The sequence below is a fragment of the Megascapheus bottae genome, chromosome X (assembly GCF_031878675.1).
Source record: "Megascapheus bottae isolate mThoBot1 chromosome X, mThoBot2.hap1, whole genome shotgun sequence".
Lineage (NCBI taxonomy): Eukaryota > Metazoa > Chordata > Mammalia > Rodentia > Geomyidae > Megascapheus > Megascapheus bottae.
This window is the reverse complement of record NC_143547.1, coordinates 77963988-77985332: the sequence shown is the minus strand read 5'-3', so window position 1 is coordinate 77985332 and position 21345 is coordinate 77963988. Positions and strand designations below refer to the sequence as shown.

At 35.7% G+C, this 21345-nt stretch overlaps 1 protein-coding gene across 2 annotated transcripts; it reads right to left on the bottom strand.

Moving 5' to 3' along the window:
* Nucleotides 1-326: 326 nt before the first annotated feature.
* On the bottom strand, nucleotides 327-20920 carry Slc6a14 (solute carrier family 6 member 14). 2 transcript variants are annotated; one of them, XM_090325977.1, is made up of 14 exons: nucleotides 20758-20920; nucleotides 19655-19820; nucleotides 16171-16302; nucleotides 14749-14910; nucleotides 12943-13078; nucleotides 11655-11787; nucleotides 10074-10214; nucleotides 9151-9379; nucleotides 7757-7882; nucleotides 5761-5879; nucleotides 5196-5295; nucleotides 4844-4953; nucleotides 2411-2578; nucleotides 327-1009 (listed from the first exon to the last, which is right to left on the bottom strand). In XM_090325977.1, the coding sequence occupies exons 1-14, from the start codon at nucleotides 20803-20805 to the stop codon at nucleotides 863-865; spliced, it is 1917 nt and encodes a 638-aa protein (XP_090182103.1). In that variant the 5' UTR covers nucleotides 20806-20920; the 3' UTR covers nucleotides 327-862. The 2 variants fall into 2 exon arrangements, with proteins under 2 accessions (XP_090182103.1, XP_090182104.1); XM_090325978.1 differs by lacking the exon at nucleotides 20758-20920 and adding an exon at nucleotides 19972-20030.
* Between the last annotated feature and the right edge of the window lie 425 nt (nucleotides 20921-21345).

The following is a 21345-nucleotide window of genomic DNA, read 5'->3' as shown; positions in this document are numbered from 1 at the left end:
TTCTCCTTAGGCATATATCACTATCATAAAATTCTAGCTTTGATTAAAATCATTTTACAATTAACATTTGAATCCACAGCCTATGTGCAATTAAAACTTGTACTATGAGAAGACCCCTGAGAACTATTCATAATTTTGTGAAACACAATAGGAATTACATGAGCCAAAGTTTACTTCCAAAAATAACCTAAAGATGAAAGATAGCATGCAAAAAAAGTATTCAAATTTTAGTATTACATGTTCTAGATTTAGCCCTTACTAAATCATAACATAGTCAACTTTTGTCTTGTTCCACTTTTTATAAATTAAAACATGATTACAAAGTTTACATAAAATGGTGAATCCTAACAAATTCACAAAGGTTTGAGATACATTTGATTCAAAACTTTAATATACAGTCCTCATACAGCATATTTTCCACATATATTTCTAAGTGAGATCTTTCACTTGAAACATTTTTACTGATCTTCAACCCTATCTGAGAAAAAGTTTATGTATTAAGTAAGCAGAAGAAAGTAATATCTTTACATTCAAAATAGAAAACAGAACTCTTTTAAAATCAGCACAAAGTAAAGCTTTCAAGGTATTACAAAAATATGGTGAAAATATTTACAAATTGTCATTGTAAAAGTCTTGTATGTATTACACAGATAGCAAATCTTAAAACAAATAGAATCATATTGCTAAGCATTAATAGATTCACATTTGCATTTTACTCTCCTGTGTACGAGAGAAAAATATACATCCACTCTATTGTGAACATAGCCCATATTTTCTACTCAATTAACATACAAAAAATACAAAAATTCCCTCCTCTAAAAAAATCATATTATGCAGCAATCACATATTTTAAAATGAGATCTCATTCGGGTTTCCTGTTGCCACTAATAGTTGGTATTTCATGGTCAGTATCTTTCTCAGGCTGTGCCATGTCTTTATATCTCTCTCCACGATGTTTTTCCAGGTATGGACCCCAGTTACTAGCTGGTCTGCAGCAGCTTACAATACGCTGAAAGTTAATATAAAATAATATTAAATTTTATTTTAGAATCTAAGTGTTATAATCTGTAAACAAATACTGAAATGTGAGCCATTTGCATTAAAAGCTCTTTGCCACCAACAGTGAAATAGCAAGTCATAAAAAAGTGATATTCTGGGGCCGGGAGTTTGGCCTAGTGGTTAAAGTGCTTGCCTAGCATGCATGAAGACCCGGGTTCGATTCCTCGGTACCACATACATAGAAAAAAGCCAGAAGTGGTACTGAGGCTCAAGTGGTAGAGCTCTAGCCTTGAGAAAGTCCAAGGACAGTGCTCAGGCCCTGAGCTCAAGCCCAGGACTGGCAAAAAAAAAGTGATATTCTAATGTTATAATGCACACTTTACTAAAAAATTAAAATCAAGTTATCAACAGACTTAACCAAAATAATCAAGCATATAAATTACTTCAGGTAGAATGTGAGCCATTATAAATAACTATATTGGCTGAATTCTTTTTTATTTTCTTATATATTTAATTATATCTCTTCTGTTGTTGGTCCTGGGGTTTGAACTCAGAGTTTTGTACCTGGCAGGCAAGTACTTGCCCTCTTTAGCAATGCCTCAAGCCCACATTCACAGAATTATTATGCATATCTATCCTGGCCTTAGATTGTGGAAGAAGTAAACATCTAAAGTACTGGGTACAGGAATGCTCCACCAAAAAAGAAAAAGCTCTAATGCCAAACCACTGATTTACATTTCCCTAGACCTCTATGAAAGAATTTTCAAGTTCTATGAAAGGTGGAAGAAGTTTTAACAGGCTTAAAAAATTGAACATATAGGTAGACACTGGAGGTTCACTCCTGTAATCCTAGCTACTCAGAAGTGTGAGATCTGAGGATCACAGTTCAAAGCCAGCCCAGGCATAAAAGTCTGTGAGACTCTTATCTACAATTAACCATCAGAAAATGGAAGTGATGCTGTGGCCCAAATGGAAAAGCACTATCCTTGAGCTGACAAGTCAGGGACATCACCCAGGCCCAGAGTTTAAGCACTACAACTGACAAAAAAGAAAAAATGTAAACATTTACTAAATACTTGTATTCGCATTGGATAGAACTTTTAACAGTTGATAGTATGAATAGAAAAGGCTAAATAAGTAATTTTCTCTGTGGAATATCTTCAAGTAAAATTCTTTTATAATTTAAGGACTATATAGGGCCTGAGCATAGAGAAACAACAAGATTAGACCCCCACAAGGACATTATAGTGTGAAACGGAGTCACACAAATATATAGAGAATGTACTTCTATGCACCAGAAAGATGATTGTTGCAGAGACAGAAGTAAAACACATTATTCATTTGATCCAATAAAAATCTCATATTACTGGCATATAACTTTATATAAAATATAAAAGCTTAATGAGCTTACTTGACAGATGTTTCCTTTAGCCCGAAGAAGTTTGACAGTAGCCATAATTGGAATCCAAATAATGCAGAAAATAATCATACACCAGCCTAGAGCAACTGCCCAATCAGGATATGGAATTTCAGCATATTCGGGTCTATGAAATTTCACCAATGACCATACAAAAATTGCCTGTAAAGGACAATATAGAAAAACAAAGTTAAAGACTATACTTTATGGTATGAATGATTAGTGCTTTGATACTATTCCTTATCAAAGATAATGAAAATGAAGTATATAAGAGGAGTCAGGAACGTGGCCTAGCGGTAGCATGCTTACCTAGCATGAGTGAAGCCCTGGGTTGGATTCCTCAATACCACGTACACTGAAAAAGCCAGAAGTGAGCTGTAGCTCAAGTGGCAGATTGCTACCCTTGAGCAAAAATTGTCCAAGGACAGTGCCCAGGCCCTGAGTTCAAGGCCCAGGACTGGCAAAAAAAAAACTATAAAAGGAACTAAGATAATACCCTAGTATATAATGCAAAATGAACCAAAATTCTTTCACAATAATCTCATATATGTATCAATGGTATGAATACTTGTTGAACGCATATTTCAATATGATGTTTTACCATCTCTCATACTCAAAGTAAAATAATCATGAAATTTATTAGTGACATTTCTTAACTTTATTTTTTATGACTAAAATATAGCAGAAATGACATGTGTGATACTATGTTATGCTTTGATGTATGTATAGAGAGCATAATGAATAAACATGTATTTCCTCAAACATCATTTTATAGTAAATAGTTTCAAAATCGTTTCTTCTTTTCCAAATATACAGAACAGGATTTTATCTATAGTTACCCTATTGTACAGTAACACACCAAAACTTCTTACTTGCACCTTACAATAGGTGTCAGTATCTTCTTGATCCCTGACACATACACACATACTTCTAGCATTTGATACTCTCAATTTTTATGTCAACTTCTTTAGATTGCTCATCTGGGTAAAATCATATGGTACTTTTCTATCTGTACCACAATTAGTTTATGATTCTCAGCTCTCATCCTCCTGAATAGGAGGCATTTATTCTTACCAATGAGTTTATCCTATGGATACATTTTTTTTAATTTTTTATTGTAATTAGTAAAAGGGTTACATGATATTTGCCAGATAGAAGGTGCATTAATTCACATACATTGATACCCTTTCACATGTCTTGGTACCCATTTCCCTCCCCCCCACACCCCCCACCCGTCTTGGTTTTCCCCCCTTCCCTATCAAATTTCAAATATCCAAATACAAATAAATTCAATATATCAGATAAGAAAGTGAGATACTATACCAATATGAGATAACCAAGGACAGCAAAGGAGATGAGAGACAACATAGTACATTAAGGACAACAATCATTCATTATATGGCTTTTGTTTCAATATCCTGGAGGTCCTTTCAATTAGCTTCACATTATATGTCCTTATGTATCAAGATTTTGCTCTATTGCAAATCTCTGCTAGTAGAGCCCAAGGTTTCTACTGATTATGACGAATGAGGGAAACCATTGAGCCTAAGTTCCTTTGAGTCTGGCTTACTTCACTTAATATGATTTTTTTCTAAGTCTTTCCATTTCCTAACAAATGGGGCGATGTCATTCTTTCTGACAGCAGCATAAAATTCCATTGTGTACAAATACCACAACTTGTTGATCCACTCATCAACTGAGGGACATCTAGGTTGGTTCCATATCTTTGCTATGGTGAATAGTGCTGCAATGAACATTGTTGTGCCAGTGGATTTACTATGCCCTAGATTCTGGATGGTTGGGTAAATGCCAAGTAGTGGAATTGCTGGGTCCTAGGGGAGTTCTATGTTTAGCCTTTTGAGGCACTGCCACACTGCTTTCCATAGTGGTTGAACGAGTTTGCACTCCCACCAACAGTGTAGTAGTGATCCCTCCTGGCCACATCCCCTCCAGCATCTGTTGTCATTTGTTTTCCTGATCCTGGCCATTCTAACTGGAGTGAGGTGGAATCTTAGAGTTGTTTTGATTTGCATTTCTTTTATGACCAGAGATGTTGAGCATTTCTTCATGTGTCTATAGGCCATTTTTGTTTCTTCTTCAGAGAAGACTCTCTTTAAGTCTTTGGCCCATTTTTTAATGGGATGGTTGTTACTTTGGAGGTTAGTTTTGGAGTGATTCATACTTTTAAGTTATGAATACCTTTTAAATCTATAGGAAGCTCTTCTATTTTATCAAATGATAGAAGTTTAAACCAATGGCCTCAGAAATCATAAACACTCAATGGCATTTTCATTTATTTTATTGGAGGCACCACTCAGGAATAATATAAAACCCCCAAATCATTCATGTACAACAATACTTTTATTGTTTTTAATGTATATTATTCTCTAAGTCTCTTAGAAACACTTACATGCAATAAGTACTCACCATCAACAAGATGGGTGTAATGACAAACCAGCAAGCTCTCCACCATAGCCAGAATATCCACCTCTTTGTTCCAATCATCATTTCTATATCTTCAATAAATCTGTTCCCACCTGAAGAAAAAAACAAGGTGAAAGACTATTGAAACCTTGCTCATCATTTCTTCAAATAATCAGTCACTTACGTTATCTACTATCTATAGTTTTCCTATACCATAGAAATAAAATCTATACCTTCAACTACATTTCTAATACATTTTGAACAAGACATGATACTTTACTATTCTCATAGTATAATTATTAATAATATAATTACATAAACAATGAAAATGAACTCCTTTAAAGTCTGTATTTACCATAAATCCAGATGATTCCAATTATTTCCAGTATGGCTGCAATCAAAATGCCCCATCCAGCACAGAAGTGGTCAATTAGATGAACCCAGTAAATTCCAGCCTACCAAAAATAATCAAGTTACTTCAGGTACATTTGAATTATTTCACACTTGATGAAGTGTCCGAATAGAATCCATAGTTTATACCTAATACTAATTTTGAGAACAGATCTTCATTTCAAGAATGTTCACGCAAATGTGGGTTTAACTAGTTCAAAATAATTTCTATTTTTTCATTGGAAAGCCATGAATATATGGAATAGTTGGCTACTACTCTGTTTCTATAAGCTCCAGATAGCTACCCAGAGATGAACAGTATTATTTTAATTGGGTGAGTCTTATTTTAATTGGGGAAACTGTGTTCATTTCCTCCTTCTTCAAATATATATTCCCTAGCCAAGTCACAATAGAGGGAAATGGGCTAAAACTGGAAACACTAAGCATCTCTTTAGCCTTGTCATGTTTTATTTAGCTTCCAAAGTTGCAATTAGTATTTTTTCTATGAAAAGAGAAAAACCGTACTGTACCTGAGTCACACAGATGAGACCCAGGAGAAACAAAATCAAACAGCAGCCCAAAGTTATTGGAACTCTCATTGTCTTCATTGCATTGGGAAATAGATCTTGAATTGTTGTTGTAATTGTTTCTTCAGAGGGAAAAATATGTTAAACTTGATCCAAAATGCTAATCAAAGAATTCAACTCATATTAATCAAAGTTGTAAATATGTGTTGAGTGTATACTCTGAGCCCCACCTTAAAATAAAACACCGTATGGTCTTTTGTTTTAGGAGACATTACTTGAAGATTCTGACCAAAAGAGAATGTGTTTCTTTATGTGTGTGTGCGTGCGTGCGGGCGTGCGTGTGTGTGTGTGAGTGTATGTGTGTGTGTGTGTGTGTGTGTGTGTGTATGTCAGTACTGAGTCTTGAACTAAGTCTTACTTGCTCTTGCTCAGTGCTAGTGCTCTACCACTTGAGTTACACCTTCAATTCAATCCTTTGTTGATTAACTAGAGATAAGAACCTATGATCTGCCTTCTCAGGTTAGTTCTGAAATGTGATGCTGTTGAGTAGCTAGGATCATAAATATGGGCCACCAATGCCTGTTATTTTTATTAGTTTGGTCTGTTTTACAAGGTTTTTCATTTATATCAATCCTAAAGTAACAGATTTCTGGAGACTAATAGCTTTAAAGAGTTAAAGGGAAAATAGGAATTCAAATAGTATTTAAATATTGGTAATATTTTAGAAGTATAGACACAGAGAAGGCTTTTAGGTTTCAGAAATGAATATGTTCATTAAACAGAGAAGTAGCTAAGAACACAAAGTTACGAGAAAGTATTAGAACATTTAAGATTTTTGAGGACTTTGAAACTTAACCAGAGGGATCCAGACTTGATCCTGCACACAAAATAACTAGAAAACTAGAAAGCATCTTAAAGGAAATTCCTATGTATACATAGAGGTATGTATAAGGATAGTTATTTTAGCTGTCATTGTTACTTTTTAAATTTTTTAAGTAATTTTCAGTTTACCTAAATGAATACAAGAAGCTGGAACTTGTGGTGTGTTATAGGGGTGGAAGTTCAAGGGGAGGATGGTAGAATAATGTGGAGAGAGAGGGTAGATGAATGCATAATAATATAATATAATATAATATAATATGCATTGAGAGAGATGAGGGAGAATGAAAAGAGTGATGTTTGTCAAGATGCATTGTACTTAAAAACATATAGGTTAGGGTCTGGGAGTTTGGCCTAGTGGTTAAAGTGCTTGCCTAGCATGCATGAAGACTCGGGTTCGATTCCTCGGTACCACATACATAGAAAAAAGCTGGAAGTGGTGCTGAGGCTCAAGTGGTAGAGCTCTAGCCTTGAGAAAGTCCAAAGACAGTGCTCAGGCCCTGAGCTCAAGCCCAAGACTGGCAAAAAAAAACAAAAAACAAAAAAAAACATATAGGTTAGCCCCTTTCCAAAACTACTTAAAGAATAAATAGGGCAAGCAATTGGGTAATAGATTGTGACTTGATTATCTATGTCCATGCTTCAGTGTGGATTCATTGTGTGTTTGTGTGTGTGTGTGTGTGTGTGTGTGTGTGTGTGTGTGTGTGTACCCAAGTAATAGGTAAGCTATGAGACTTCACATTTATGTGAAGCATTGAAAATTTGTGCTACTCAAAGATATGCATAATGTGTACAGACATGGAATAAATATGATATAATCAAAGGTGATGTTTGACTCTAGGAAACAAAGTGAATTGTGTAGTACAAGAAAAATAAAAGACTTCAAATTCACCTGTAACACAAAGCAATATCTAAAGCACATATGATATTAATGTTCACTTTTTTGGAGAGCTAGCTACATGAATACTTTCTATTTTTAATTTTTGTTTTAGTTTGAAAACTAATTGAGAAAGATTATTCTCTGAATAAGCTAGAGGAGGGCTGTAGGAGTAACAAAAGAATATTTTAATAGAGAAAATGTGAAAAATATGGAGCATGTTAGCCACACTTTATTACTTACCAATTGAAGCAAATTGAGAATCGAGACCCAGGGTTAAAAGCATGAAGAAAAACAATATAGACCAAAATGGACCTCCTGGAAGTTGGGCTAGAGCTTCTGGGTAGGCAATGAAAGCTAAATCAAAGCCTAAGGGGAAAAATGTGTGATATGGTAAATCATCAAGAAAATCCACGTTCGGACATTTTCAAATCTCTTACCAAAGTCTTATCTTAAATTGGAAATTTAATCCATAATTGTGTTTATTAACTATATGACTTTCATCTCTTAAAATGCATAACCTGGTTATTTTACAATTGGAATATTTCTCATGCTATATATACTTATCCTTGTCTTAAAGACAGACTCATTGTATAGGCCAGCCAGGCTGGTCTCAAATTCTAAATCCTCCTTCATTTTCCAAATGCTTAGATTTACAGGCTTTTGATTTGATAACTTTAATGTCAAAAACATAAATTAGTTTTCTTTGTCTTAGTCTAGAAACTCAAAAAGAATAGCACTACCTAGAAAGATACATGTTTGTATGGAACTACATTTTAACCTTCATTCCAAATGTTTGCTCAAAATCCCTGAATAATGGCATTTTAATCTGCTGATAGGCATATGCAACATTGTATGTAGTAAACTCTAAATCAAATCTTGTATTCTATTTGATATTACCTTTACAGAAGCTCCCAATTTAATTATGTGGTATGTCTTTAATTATTTTGTTTCTCTTTATTCCCAGAGGACTGACCTAGAATTCATAAAAATCAACTAGTCTAGGCGCTATCATTTCCTAGATGTTTGACTTTATGTAAGGCACAAATAACATTTCCGTACATCAGTACACTATAAAGAATTACAACTAATCTCCCCTACAGTCCTGACATTCTGTTATCATTCACCATTAATTCTATCACATGATACAAAAAGAAGTTGTTTTAGTAAGTAATCCTTGCTTAAAGAATCCTAGTGTTCATTTTCCAAGAATTGTATGTGTGTGTGTGAGTGTGTCTGTGTACCAGTCCTGGGCCTTGAATTCGGGCCCTGGGCACAGTCCCTGTGTTTTTATTTTGCTCAAGGCTAAAGCTGTACCACTTTAGCCACAGTTCCACTTCTGACTTTTTGGTAGTTAATTGGATGTAAGAGTCTTTACATCCTGCCTGGGCTGGCTTTAAACAGTGAGCCTCACATCTCATTCTCTTGAGGAGCTAGGATTACACGTATGAGCCACCAAAATCTGTCACATTGTGTCAGCAAAGATCACCTATGATTATATTATCAAAACTAATTATATAACATGAAACCTGAATATACTCTAAATCACAAGTATTAATTAGCCTATGCTGTATTTGAAGTTCATAAGTCCAATTCATTGAATTAATCAAAGTTGATAAATTTATAACTTTATATACCTGATTTTACAACTTGAGAGACTTCTTTTCCAGATATATGAGCCATGTGGCCCAAAATTGAAAAAATGGCAAATCCAGCAAACACACTAGTGAGGCAATTTGTCAGACAAACCACAATGGCATCAGAGTAGCAATTGTTTTTGAACTTATTGTATGATGACAGAGCAACTAAACCACCCCAAGCCACTGAAAGGGAATAAAATATCTGTGTTGCGGCATCTTTCCAAACCTGTAAGAGAAAGTTGAGATTTTTAAAAGGCAGTTGTATTGGATCACCCTTTGGCCCATCACTGGACACTGTGTTGGAAATGAACTACAAATTGGGAGGAGGGGGATGGTAGAGGAAAAACGGGGAGAAAATAATGGAGTGGGTGACCCTGTACTCAAAACTTGATTGATGTAACTAACTCCTCTGTACATCACTTTTATGACATTTTTTGTGGAGGGTAGGACATGGGCCTTGAACTCTGGGCCTTGGTATTGTCCCTGAACTCTTCAGCTCAAGGCTACCACCTTACTCTTGAGCCAAGCCCCACTCCCCATTTCCTTGAAGTTAATTGGAGATGAGTCTCAGGTCTTTTTGTGCCTTTTGGCTTGAACCTTTATTCTCAGATCTCAGCCTCCTGAGTAGCTAGGATTACAGGTGTGAGCCACCAAACCGGGCTTATGACAAATTTTTTTAAACACATTTGTATGAAATATTTTCAAACATGCATATGAAACTCAAGATGAGCAACCACGAGCTCACTCCTCAGCTGAAGAAACACAATGTTAAGCAAGGTGGTCAGAACTCTAACAAATATTAAATTGCATGTTATTTGGCAAGCTACTGTATAGATCATTAGGTTTCCATGAAACAAAAGGGTTTCAATATTTTCTTTTAAAGTTTATATTCTCTGGTAATTTTCAATCCAAATTCTTACCTCAGCTTCCCTAAGTTTTGTGAAATTTGACTGTGCTCCAATATAGTATGAAATGCCTTTTGTTGCACCCTCCAAAGTTGCACCTCGTACTAATAGAATAAGCAGCACCACATAGGGAAAAATGGCTGTAAAATATACCACCTACCAAAGAAAAACAACCAAACATTAGTGCAATTATAAAACCTTGGTACAATGCTATATGTGAGTTGAATAATTTGCCAGTTAAGATGAGCAAAATAAAGTAACAGAGATTTCATAAAATTATTAAGAAGTCTGATGGTTTTAATATCACAGTAAATATAATTTCACATTTCTGTTCTCACCATTTTTAAAGGATCTGTGTGCAAAACACTGATGTATGAAGCAATATTTCTTAGCCTCCTGTTGTAAAACAGGAATACATTATCAGTGATAACTTGGAATCTAGATGAAATACTTAACCATGCCCTTCTATAAGCATCGAGGGGCAAATATGTTTTTCATTAAATTATTGTACTGAGGTTACAAAATGATTTACAAAAGAAGAAAAATATCCATGAGTTCATGTCCAGTTAACCATGAAAGAAAGCTTTATTAATGTGAACAGTGAACACTTGTTACTTGAATCTACTATAAAGAGCATTGATAGCACAGATTCAAACATACCACTGCTGTCCTAGACAACACATACACACTGCCTTTCAGGATGTTTTTTCATTAATGTGATTTCTTTGATCCATAGATGCACTGTGTTTGATAATATGCCCATAGAGATTATTTAAACAAGTCATCCGAAGGGTAATAAAAATTAATCTCCTGGGTAAATGGTATTTAAAGGACTCTTCCAATGTTAACACCCCAAAAGAACCAAGAGTTTCAAAAAATGTGAATTGGAACATGTTGGAAAGTTTCCACTTGGCTTGATATGTTTTCATGGTGTTTTTCAAATGTAAGCAGGTCTCATGAATTGAAGGTGTTAAATAGCATAATACTATTACTCTAATAGTAAAGCAACAATAATTTTACAAATAAGAAGGAAAATGACATCATCATCCTCATTATTATTATTATTCCAGTCCTGGGCTTGGGCTCAGAGCCTGAGCACTGTCCTTGGGCTTTCTCAAGGCTAGAACTCTACCACTTGAGCCTCAGCACCACTTCCAGCTTTTTTCTATGTATGTGGTACCAAGGAATCGAACCCGGGTCTTTGTGCATGCTAGGCAAGCACTCTACCACTAGGCCAAACTCCCAGCCCTGACAGATTATTTTTAAAAGGAGCTGTTTTGCTGTGAGGTTCTGAGGCAAATTTTAATTTAGGAGAATGAATACTAGATCCCCCCACCCCTCTCAAAAACTAAATACCATATAATTATATTCAAGATGCTTTTTCAAATAGTGGGACAAATTATTATATTCTTAAACTGAAGTATTGAAAATTTTTTATATATTTGTTGTTAACAACAGTGGTGATCTTACACATTTACTTTAAACTAGAATGTTTTCTTTGTACCTATTAAATACAAAAACACACATGATGATGTGTGAACTACAAGAAAATTGAAAGGCAACAGCATCACTACCAGAAGTTTTTAACTATTTTACCTTGCCAGAAGACTTAATTCCTTTAAATAGTGCTGCTCCAACTATAAGCCAAGCCAGAAGAAGGCAAAGCGCTAGATACCACACAATTACTCCAGTTTCATCCATTCCACTTGATCGTTGAAGTGTAACTTTACTGAAACCCACAAGAAATACTTTTATGAACAACATCATTTCTCATAAAATTATTGAACTTTGCGGTATGTTTGTTCTAAGGGAAAGCTTTATGAGTAACATATCTGATTAAGAAAGAAATGTCCTGGGACTCTTTCATTGACACATTCTCTTCTAGGAAGGCACAAAAATAGTTCCTCAAGTCAGGGTCTGAAGGACCCTGTGTGCATCTATGGAATCATTACAATCATATCCCCTCATATTGATTTATGCTAAGGTAAAAATAAAAAATAAACATATTTATAAATCTGCCAGTCTAAATTTCTGAAACCTAACATTAATTGGACATAGGAGTCTCCTGGTTTGTAATACCTAGGCTGGCTTTGAACCGTGGTCCTCAGTTCTCAGCCTCCTGGGTATCTAGGATTGCAGGCATGAGCCACTGTGCCCAGCTCTCACTTGTTTTTGACAAATAATGTTAGTTGTCAAGGGATCATCTTGAGATAATTTGACTTGCAGAAGCAAACATGTTGAGGTACTAAAGATAAATTTTTTAATTTTAAAAATTACACAAAAATAAGATTAGTAAAGGTAACTATAACCCTAAGTATGCATTGTCACAGTAGCAATTGTAAGATGGAAAGCTGGGTAAGTGGCCAAGTCATTCATATTATAATCATAGATACTCAAGAGGTTTAGAGTGGAAGGACCACAGTCTGAGACCAAATTATATAGTAAAATTTATGGGAATTTATATAGAAAACAGCAAAAATCAAGGCTGGAAGCATGGCTCATATAGTAGATCATTTACCTAGCAAGCAGATCCCCAACTCAAACCTTAATACTTCAAATAAAAAAGTGGTCACTGATATTACCCACCAACTCTTTATTATTGCCCAAAATTTAGATTTTTTCCAAGCAATCTGTTAATTTTTAGCCAGTAGTACTTACTAAATCACTACTTAAAATATTGTACACATTGAATAACTGATAATAGAAGAAATGACTTATTAGGAAAAGTACATATCTGAGTCATATTAAGTCAAAGCTGCGATGAGACTTCATTTCTTGTTTTATTTTTCTACTTAAGAATGTTAGAAAAGGAACTGGTAAAGATTTTGTTGTTATTTATGAAATCTATTCATAATCTTTGTAATAAATCATATAGCGTACTTACTCCCAATACTGTTCACTGGGAAGCTGTCCTGGCTGATAAATTTCACTGCCATTAATGCAAGTAAAGTTGCTGGCATCTACCCAGCTTTTATTCACTTGGATGAACTCTTCTCCTGTACTCACATTACAATGAGTTACTAAAAAAGATGAAAAAAATAAAATAAGTTCAGGCACAGATATATACTTGTTTCCTTTTGAAACAGTTTTAATGTGAAATACTTAAATTACTGCATAAATTGTTATATAGTGATGGTAGAGGTAAAAAAAATGCAAACCAAAATAAGGAAATTAGCCGGGAGTTTGGCCTAGAGGTAGAGTGCTTGCCTAACATGCATGAAGAGCTGGGTTCGATTCCTTGGTTCCACATACATAGAAAAAGCCGAAAATGGTGCTGTGGCTCAAGTAGTAGAGCTCTAACCTTGAGAAAACCCAAGGACAATGCTCAGGCCCTGAGGTCAAGCCCCAGGACTGGCAAGAAAATAAATAAAATAGAATAAAATAAAATAAAATAAGGAGATGGCAGAGTTTTTATAAAAAAAAAAAACCTGGTGCTGGTGGTGGCTCTCATTTGCAATCCTAGCTACTCAAGAGTCTGAGATCTGTGAGTGGAGATTCAAAGTCCACCCTGGCAGAAGAGTCACCATGAGTCTCTTATCTCCAATTAGCCACTCAAAAATCAGAAATGGCATTGTGGCTCGAGTGGTAGTGTGCTACCCTTGAGCAAAAAGAGTCTCAGGAACAGTGTCCAGGCCCTGAGTTCAAGCCCCACAAATGACAAAAAATAATCCAGAATAAACCATTTAAATCTTCTCTACTACCATGCTGTGAATAAGTATAATACCTTCTTCCTTTTTAAACAGTTTTAGTATTTATGGTAACAACAGTCCTAGAGTAACAATTGTTCAAGTTGATATTTAGTATTTTAAGGAATTTTTGGAAGTGAACTTGCATATCTAACATGCATAGATGAAAACTGATGCCTTTCAATTCCTTAAAACCATGAAGTCTTTATAACTATATACACTGATATATACAAATATAATCACAGGGGGACATTATCCCAAAAATTAGCAACATATTGATAGACAATCCCCAGTGTTTTCAAAATCATACAATAGGCCTGGGAATGTAGCTTAATGGTAGAGTGCTTGCCTAGCATGTATGAAGCCCTGGGTTTGATTCCTTGGTACCACATATACAGAAAAAGCCAGAAGTGGTGCTGTGGCTCAAATGTTAGAGCACTAGCCTTGCAAAAGCCCAAAAACAGTGCTCATGTCCTGAGTTCAAGCCCCAGCACTGGAAAAAAATACAGTTCAACTGTAGTGCAAAGTGCTTTTCTCTTATTTATCACACTCTCATTTTCTCAGTTCTATTCTGCCCAACACATAGGTCTACAAGAAGTACTCCTAGGCTGCGAGCTTGCCCTAGTTTTAGAGTGCTTGCCTAGCAAACATGAGGACCTGGGTTCGATTCCTTGGTACCATATACATAGAAAAAGCTGGACATGGTGCTGTGGCTCAACTTGCAGGGCTCTAGCCTTGAGAATGCCAGTGCTCGGGCCCTGAATTCAAGCCCAGTGACTGGCAAAAAAATAAAAAAGAAGTACTTCTAAGACGTGGCTTAGCCATCCTGGAAACATGTTATATTAATCAAATTTTCAGGTGATTTGTACTATATTGTTTTAACCTATGACCCATGGAGCACATAAAATTTTACCAAAATTATTTAGAAAATAGTTTAATATTTTAAGCCTATTTAGAAGGTGTTTTAAGAATAGAGTTTATTTTTAAAAATTAATGGACTTTACCTATAGGTGATCTGCTACAGTTACTGTCTGACCAAGAAGAGCAAAATTTCCATGGTAGTTCACTTTGAAAAGAAGCAAACAGGTAGTAAAGACTATAGGCAATTATGACATTGTAATATATTGTCACAAAGATGGATATCAGGACCATTGTGATTCCCACACCTGGAAAAAAGAATGAGAAGTTTGTCTTGTTAAATCACTCACACAAAAAAGCTTCATCTCAACTTCTACAAAATCTATTTTAAATGAAAAGACTAACTCAAATGTCTCAGACTTTCTTACCCAAGCTGGCTTTGTACCATGATCCTCAAATCTCAAGCTACAGAGAAGCTAAAATTACAGCCATGAGGTATCATCAACACCTGGATGATCAGGTTTGAAACAATGTTTTCAGTTGTTTAGAAAGGCTTTAAGACATCAAATTTACATAAAGCCTTTGTCTTTTATTCTTTCTAATTAATTCCTTAAACCTTTCTCATGGGGTATCAAAGTTCAAGAAGTAATGGGCCCCACTACCTGATGACTGTAACTGTAGCCCCCTATATATTACCCTGACCATAATACAATAAAAAATAAATTACAAAAAATTTAAAAACCCTTCTCATAGTACACAGAGAGAATACTGGAAACATTTTAAAAATCATGCTCTATTGGCTCACTAATCAATATTTACAACTTCATCTGCAAACCAACATTTGCCACACACAAATAAGGATGCCTCTAAATTAATGTCCTGAAAGAATCTAGTACAAAATTTTCAGAACTATGTATAGTGGAAATTCAGTGATTCAATAACAAGTTAAATTCAAATCACAGATTTTTCTCCACCACAACAGTTTCAAAATGTATTTTAATATACTGGATAATTTCAATGCTTAAGACTATTTTTGAGATTGCCCCCTTCAATCTTCTAACACAGTATTCTATTCAGCTCACTAAGAATTTATTTTTGAAATTACACCGAGGCTTTTACAAATAGTTTTCAGCAGCTAGCACATACCAAAATGATATTTAATCTTCAGAGAGAAAGTCAGTTTGATGTTTAATAACAATCAAAGCATTTTTCAGCTTTATTAGTGTCCTATTTTATAAGAATCCAAGAAATAGTGACTTGCTCTTCAACTTTTTTGAATGAGGCTTTGTAAAATACATAAAGTCAGGAAGACAAGGACCTCATTAGTGTAAAAAAGCCAGTCATGAAGATAATACACAACAGGATTAGAGAACAAAAGAATTGAAATAGTGAAATGTTTTCTAATGTCATTTTTACACAACTATCTCTAGTATCCTTCCTCATCTTCCCATATCTGCAGCTAGGTTAAGCAAAAATAAAAGTTAACATTGATTTGCAAAGTTTATTGTAGTAAAATACACAGAAAACATGTTTTTTTCACGAAATGAAGACAGTACAGGGAAACCAACCTTGGAATAATGGTAAAATCCTCCAAACTGAAACAGGACCTAAGCTAGCAAATTGGCCCAATGAACACTCTAGGAAGAACAAAGGTAAACCAGCCAATGCTAGCATAATTGCATAAGGTATCAAGAAAGCACCTAGAAAAGACATAAAACAGTGTTACTACATTTCAAAGACTTGATGACACTTTCACAACCAGTACAGTTTTAAAGTCTCCAGTGGAATCAAAACCCTACATTTGGAACCTGAATTTACTACTTTCTATGATGAAGGTAGTGGATTCATTAAATCTTGGGTTTCTCATGTATGAAATTAGAATGTTACTACTACTTAACACAGTTGTTGCAATTATTAAAATTGATGGCCTATAAAAATAAGGCAGAGGTGAAATGATCACAAGCTGAGGAGCTATATGGACTTTGATTAGATGTATGTCCCAGGACACTTTATCTAAGCTTCAGATCTTTTGTGTTCCTCATTGAATAGGAGAACACAGCAACATGACAAACACATAACATACATTCAATAATAGTTTCCCTATCCTCTTCTTCCTTTAAAAGTAAATGGCCTATTTATAAGACTTTGGGTAAAAATGCTAAATGAAGTTTAGAGTGAAAATTAGCGCAATTCAGTTTATTACCCTCCAAATAGTCACAAGACTCTTTGCTCAATGATAACAGGAAATTTTTTTTAGTAGAGGAATCTGAACTTTGAAAACATACAAATTGTTAACTTTTTATCACAGGATCTATTTTACCTATGTTATCTTATCCAGAACTACTCCTATTTTTAAGTGGTTTTTTTTATCCACTTTGGTGCATAATATTGGCAATTAAAATTGTTATCAAATTACAATGTTTAGCAAACATGGAATATTAAACTTATTGATCAAGTATTTGAGGTCTTTACAAAGTGTAACAAAAGTAATATGGGTTCAGTGAATGCAAACAGGCATTTGTGTTCTGCACATTTCATCTACTCATGCTACAGATTTACTCAAGTACTTTTCACCCTATGATATTATATCATGCCTCAGAATTACACGTTTTACCACCTTAAAAATAGATTCTACTCAACATGAGACAATTATTTGTTCAAACTTGTACTTAAGTGGCTTTAATACTAGCCTCAAAATACCAGACCATAGGGAAAAATATGTTTGCATAGGTGTTGCAATGTGAATACCATTATTATTATGACTAATTGAAGTCCAAATCCTACCAATGATAAATATGAAGTAAAACAAACACAAAATATTTCAATTCACCTACAACAATTAAGATATTGCCAGTTCATCATGGATGGACATGGGGGGCGGAATTTCACCCATTATTTCATTATTAGTAGTAGGAATAATTGAACAAGTATTTAGTATAGTGACTACAAAACATTCATACCACTAATAGATAGCTTATAGTAGCAAAACACTCATTTCATAAATCAATGAAAAAGAAACTCAAGATAAAACTATTTCCAGATTTTTTTAATAGTTTAGTTTTTTCCAGTCCTGACAAAAAAAATTAAACAGTGATAGGTATGCCTGGGAGAAATGGCCCCTTCCCTTGCCTGTCTCCTCTTGGCTCCTTCCCCTTGCAACCCAGAAGTCCACCCCTGTATTTGTAACCCAGGCAATTGGCATGCCTAGGGATACTGGGAGGTCCCCCAAGCTCTGAGATTATTTCTCCATCCTCTAAGGTCACCTCCACTTCCACTGTGGCTACATCCCCCCCGCAAGCTACCCTATATAATCTCTCTCCTCCCACAACAATTTCTCTTGCTCCACCAACTTCCATCTTGTATGGCTGGAGATTTGCTCACTCCCTTTCTCAATAAAATCTCTTCCCTTGAGAGTTTCCTTTGGAAAACTCTTACAATTAGGTTTATATATCATTATTTACATATTTTGTATTTTTATAGATTACTATTAACATTTGAAAAGCTTGAATTTCATGCACATCTTGAATCTTTGGGTAATAAGAAATAGCCAAGAGACCCTAGATAATTACCTAAGATGATTTTTCCAAAATTCAGAGCTAAGAGTTGAGTGAAGCAGTGGATATCTAAATCTAGCTAGGCAGATATCTGAGATCTGACAATCATGGTCTCTTGCCAACTGGGGCAGGAAAGTCTATGAGTTTCTATCTCTAACCGCAGAAAACCAGAAATGAAGCTGTGGCTCAAGGTGGTAGAGTGCTACTCAGTTTAAAAATAAAAGCTCAGTTCAAATGCCTAGGTCCTGAGTGCAAGCCCCAGGAGTGCACAAAACAAAAAAGTTAAGAGCCAAAAGAGTATATTAACTTTTAGAGAAAATAGCAAAAAAGACAATGGCCGATGATCAATAATATTTTCTTTGGACAACTATATCTAAAAATTCTGTTAAAACTAGTATGGTACAGTTTCTATAAATTCACAGAACATACTGGGTCATAGGTTATGATGTCAAATCACAGGGAGTATCTTAGACTAAACATGAAATAGCAAGGTTAAAAAGATCCAGAGTTCTTGTCTTTACTACACTGAACTTATGGATGTTAAAAAAATCACAATACTTGACTCATTTCCCAGCTAATAATATATCAAACCCACTATGGAGTGACCTAAGTCCTAGATAGGGGAAATTATACTACCAACACTTAAAGTACTAAATGAACAGAACTCTTTTCTTCAATCTCTGAAAGCCAATGTGAATGTTTTTAATGAACTTAATGAACAAGATAAATGATTAAGATATTACCACACAGAGTACTATTTTACTAAGAAAAAATAATTATGATGGCAGTAACAATAGTAGTCAGTTATGAAATGAAAAGTCATGTCAGCCCTGATTCTAATAGAAACTGTAATTACTAGTAAATAAAATATGCTGTAAGTGAAAAGTTGTTTCCACACTACTAGACAATTGTGCAATTCATTTTCTTTCCCTTTGTGTGTCACCTCAGTTATTTTTTCTCCTTGTTCTAATTGAGCCTATCTTAACGATCTACAAGGTATAAACACTATTATTTTGCAAGAATGACCTTAGTATTGGCCTTAATGGTTGCTGCATTTTAGAATGCTCTTCTACATAGTAAGTCCAATTTGGAATACATGTAACTGAATATTGCAGTTTAAAGTACTAAACCATTAATTGCTTTTTGCCCATTTCTTTCCACACTTAATTACCAAATATAATGCTTGATACTTCTTAAACAATTTATTTGCACTCATAAAAATTGTATTTCCCTGCTTTTCTTAAGATTTAGTTATAGATCAAAGCACAATTTGACTCTCAACAGACACACAAAAAAATAAAAGTGCTAAAATAGAAAACTCTATCAAGTTTTTTTTCTTAATAATTTCTGGAAGCCATATCCCTAACTTCAACTAGTAACAGACGTAGTTCTCATCCTTCAAATAACTGTTATGTAGCTTTGTTGACTCTTAAAATGTCCTCAGAGATTACACAGCATCCCATTTCAAGCAAAGGAGAGAGAAGGTTTGGGAGAATACCTCCGCCATTTGTGTAGGTTAGATATGGGAATCGCCATATGTTTCCCAATCCCACTGCATATCCAACCATAGAGAGGAGATAATCTGATTTTTTCGACCAGTTTCCACGATCCTGATTCTCATCACCTTCATCAACATGGAAATTCTCTGATGATGCTGTTACTTTCTGAGGAAGGAAAGAAAACATGTTTTAATATCTCGTTTCACTCTTAGAAATTCCAGAGAAACACAATTTCACCCATCTATACTTACAAGAAAGAGAAGGGTGGAAAGAGTAGACAAAGCCCCTGAATACTGTATCCCAAGGGAATTCTTACCAAAGTTGGGAGATCTCTGCAGATAGCTGCTTGTTAATATTGTCTTCTTGAAACAATAAAAAGGTAGGTAATTTCACTAGTCCTTTGGTTGAAACCATCCTAGGTTTGTTGAAAAAGTTAAATGCTACCCCAGCCAAAACAGCGAACAGAAGTGGACAAAAACAAGTCTTAAAGACAAGTTCAGAAAAATCAGCACTCTGGGGAGGAGCAAATGTAGCTTCCAATAAAATACCAAGGAATTTGGGGGCTCCTAAGGTTAAGTCAAATGCAGTTTTTCTCCAAGGTTTATCACATACAATCAGTGCTTTCTTAAAAGTCACATAATATGTTAGGATAAATATTCCTGTCCCACCAGGTGGAGCAGCAATCTCTCCAATTGAAGGTAGAAGGAGAGAGGGGGAAAGGGTTTCTCTCCCAACCTGTTAGCTGCTCTGAGGTATGGAAGTTCAGATAAGGACACTATGCTTCTGCATCCCTCACCCCCCAGCCCAGAGGCATAGTGCAGAAGACAGAGAACAGGACTCTGTGGGTCCTACCAAGATACAGAGAAAATGTTCCCAAGTCAGGAAATAGTTCCTAGCTAGGAAACTTTCTCCTCCCCAGGGGAAAGGGGTAGAAAGACTACCCTCTCTACTGCATGGGGAGATCATAGGCATGCTTGAAGATAATTGCACTCAAATGTGGAGAATAAAGAACAGTCACAGAAAGTACAAACGGAAACTTGACCTCTCTCCATTTTTTCCCGTCCCAGGCCCTCCATACCTCCAACAGCTCCCAGACCCCTACCTCTTTCCCCCTGCACTTGAAAAAGCTGGGGCACTTCAATTTGTCCATGGTTCAGTCACTCCTTTGGCTTGCTCCGCCTTTCCTCTTCTCACAGTCTGGCTGAGCTTGGCTGGAGGCAGGTGCACACTCCCCCGTTTCTACCTGCCAGAGTGAGCCACCTTCCCCAGGGGTGGAACCATTTATGGAGGGAAGATCCCTCCTCCCACTCCCCCTGTCGCCCTGTCAGACTCAATTACCGGAAAGGACCAAACTGAGCCTCTGGTTTTTTCCCCGAGATAATCCTGCATGTAGCAATTCCCAGTCTCAGCCTCAGGAAAGGGCTGGGCTAGGAGCCTAGGTGACTGACAGCCTTTGATTCACAGTTGTTCTGGTGCCTTAGCAGTCTCACCTCCTTTGTTGGATCGCCCCTTGCTTCCTCCTAACCTAGCTTCTCAATCTGGTCTCTGTCCGGGGGCCAAGTGCTGATCTTTTGTAGTGTTAAAGATGGGAGGGGTACAATCTGTGGAATCCCTCACTGAATAAACCAGACCAAGCTGGGCCCTTTGGGTTCTGAAGTTTTTCCCACCTCTTTAGAAAGTCCTTCACCCC

Coding starts and splice junctions, on each gene's coding strand:
- Slc6a14 (XM_090325977.1), bottom strand. CDS start 20,805: ATGGACAAATTGAAGTGCCCCAGCTTTTTCAAGTGCAGGGGGAAAGAG. Junction 19,821..20,757: donor TCAAGTGCAGGGGGAAAGAG/GTAGGGGTCTGG, acceptor TTCCTTCCTCAG/AAAGTAACAGCATCATCAGA. Junction 5,296..5,760: donor GTCTCATCTGTGTGACTCAG/GTACAGTACGGT, acceptor TATTTTTGGTAG/GCTGGAATTTACTGGGTTCA.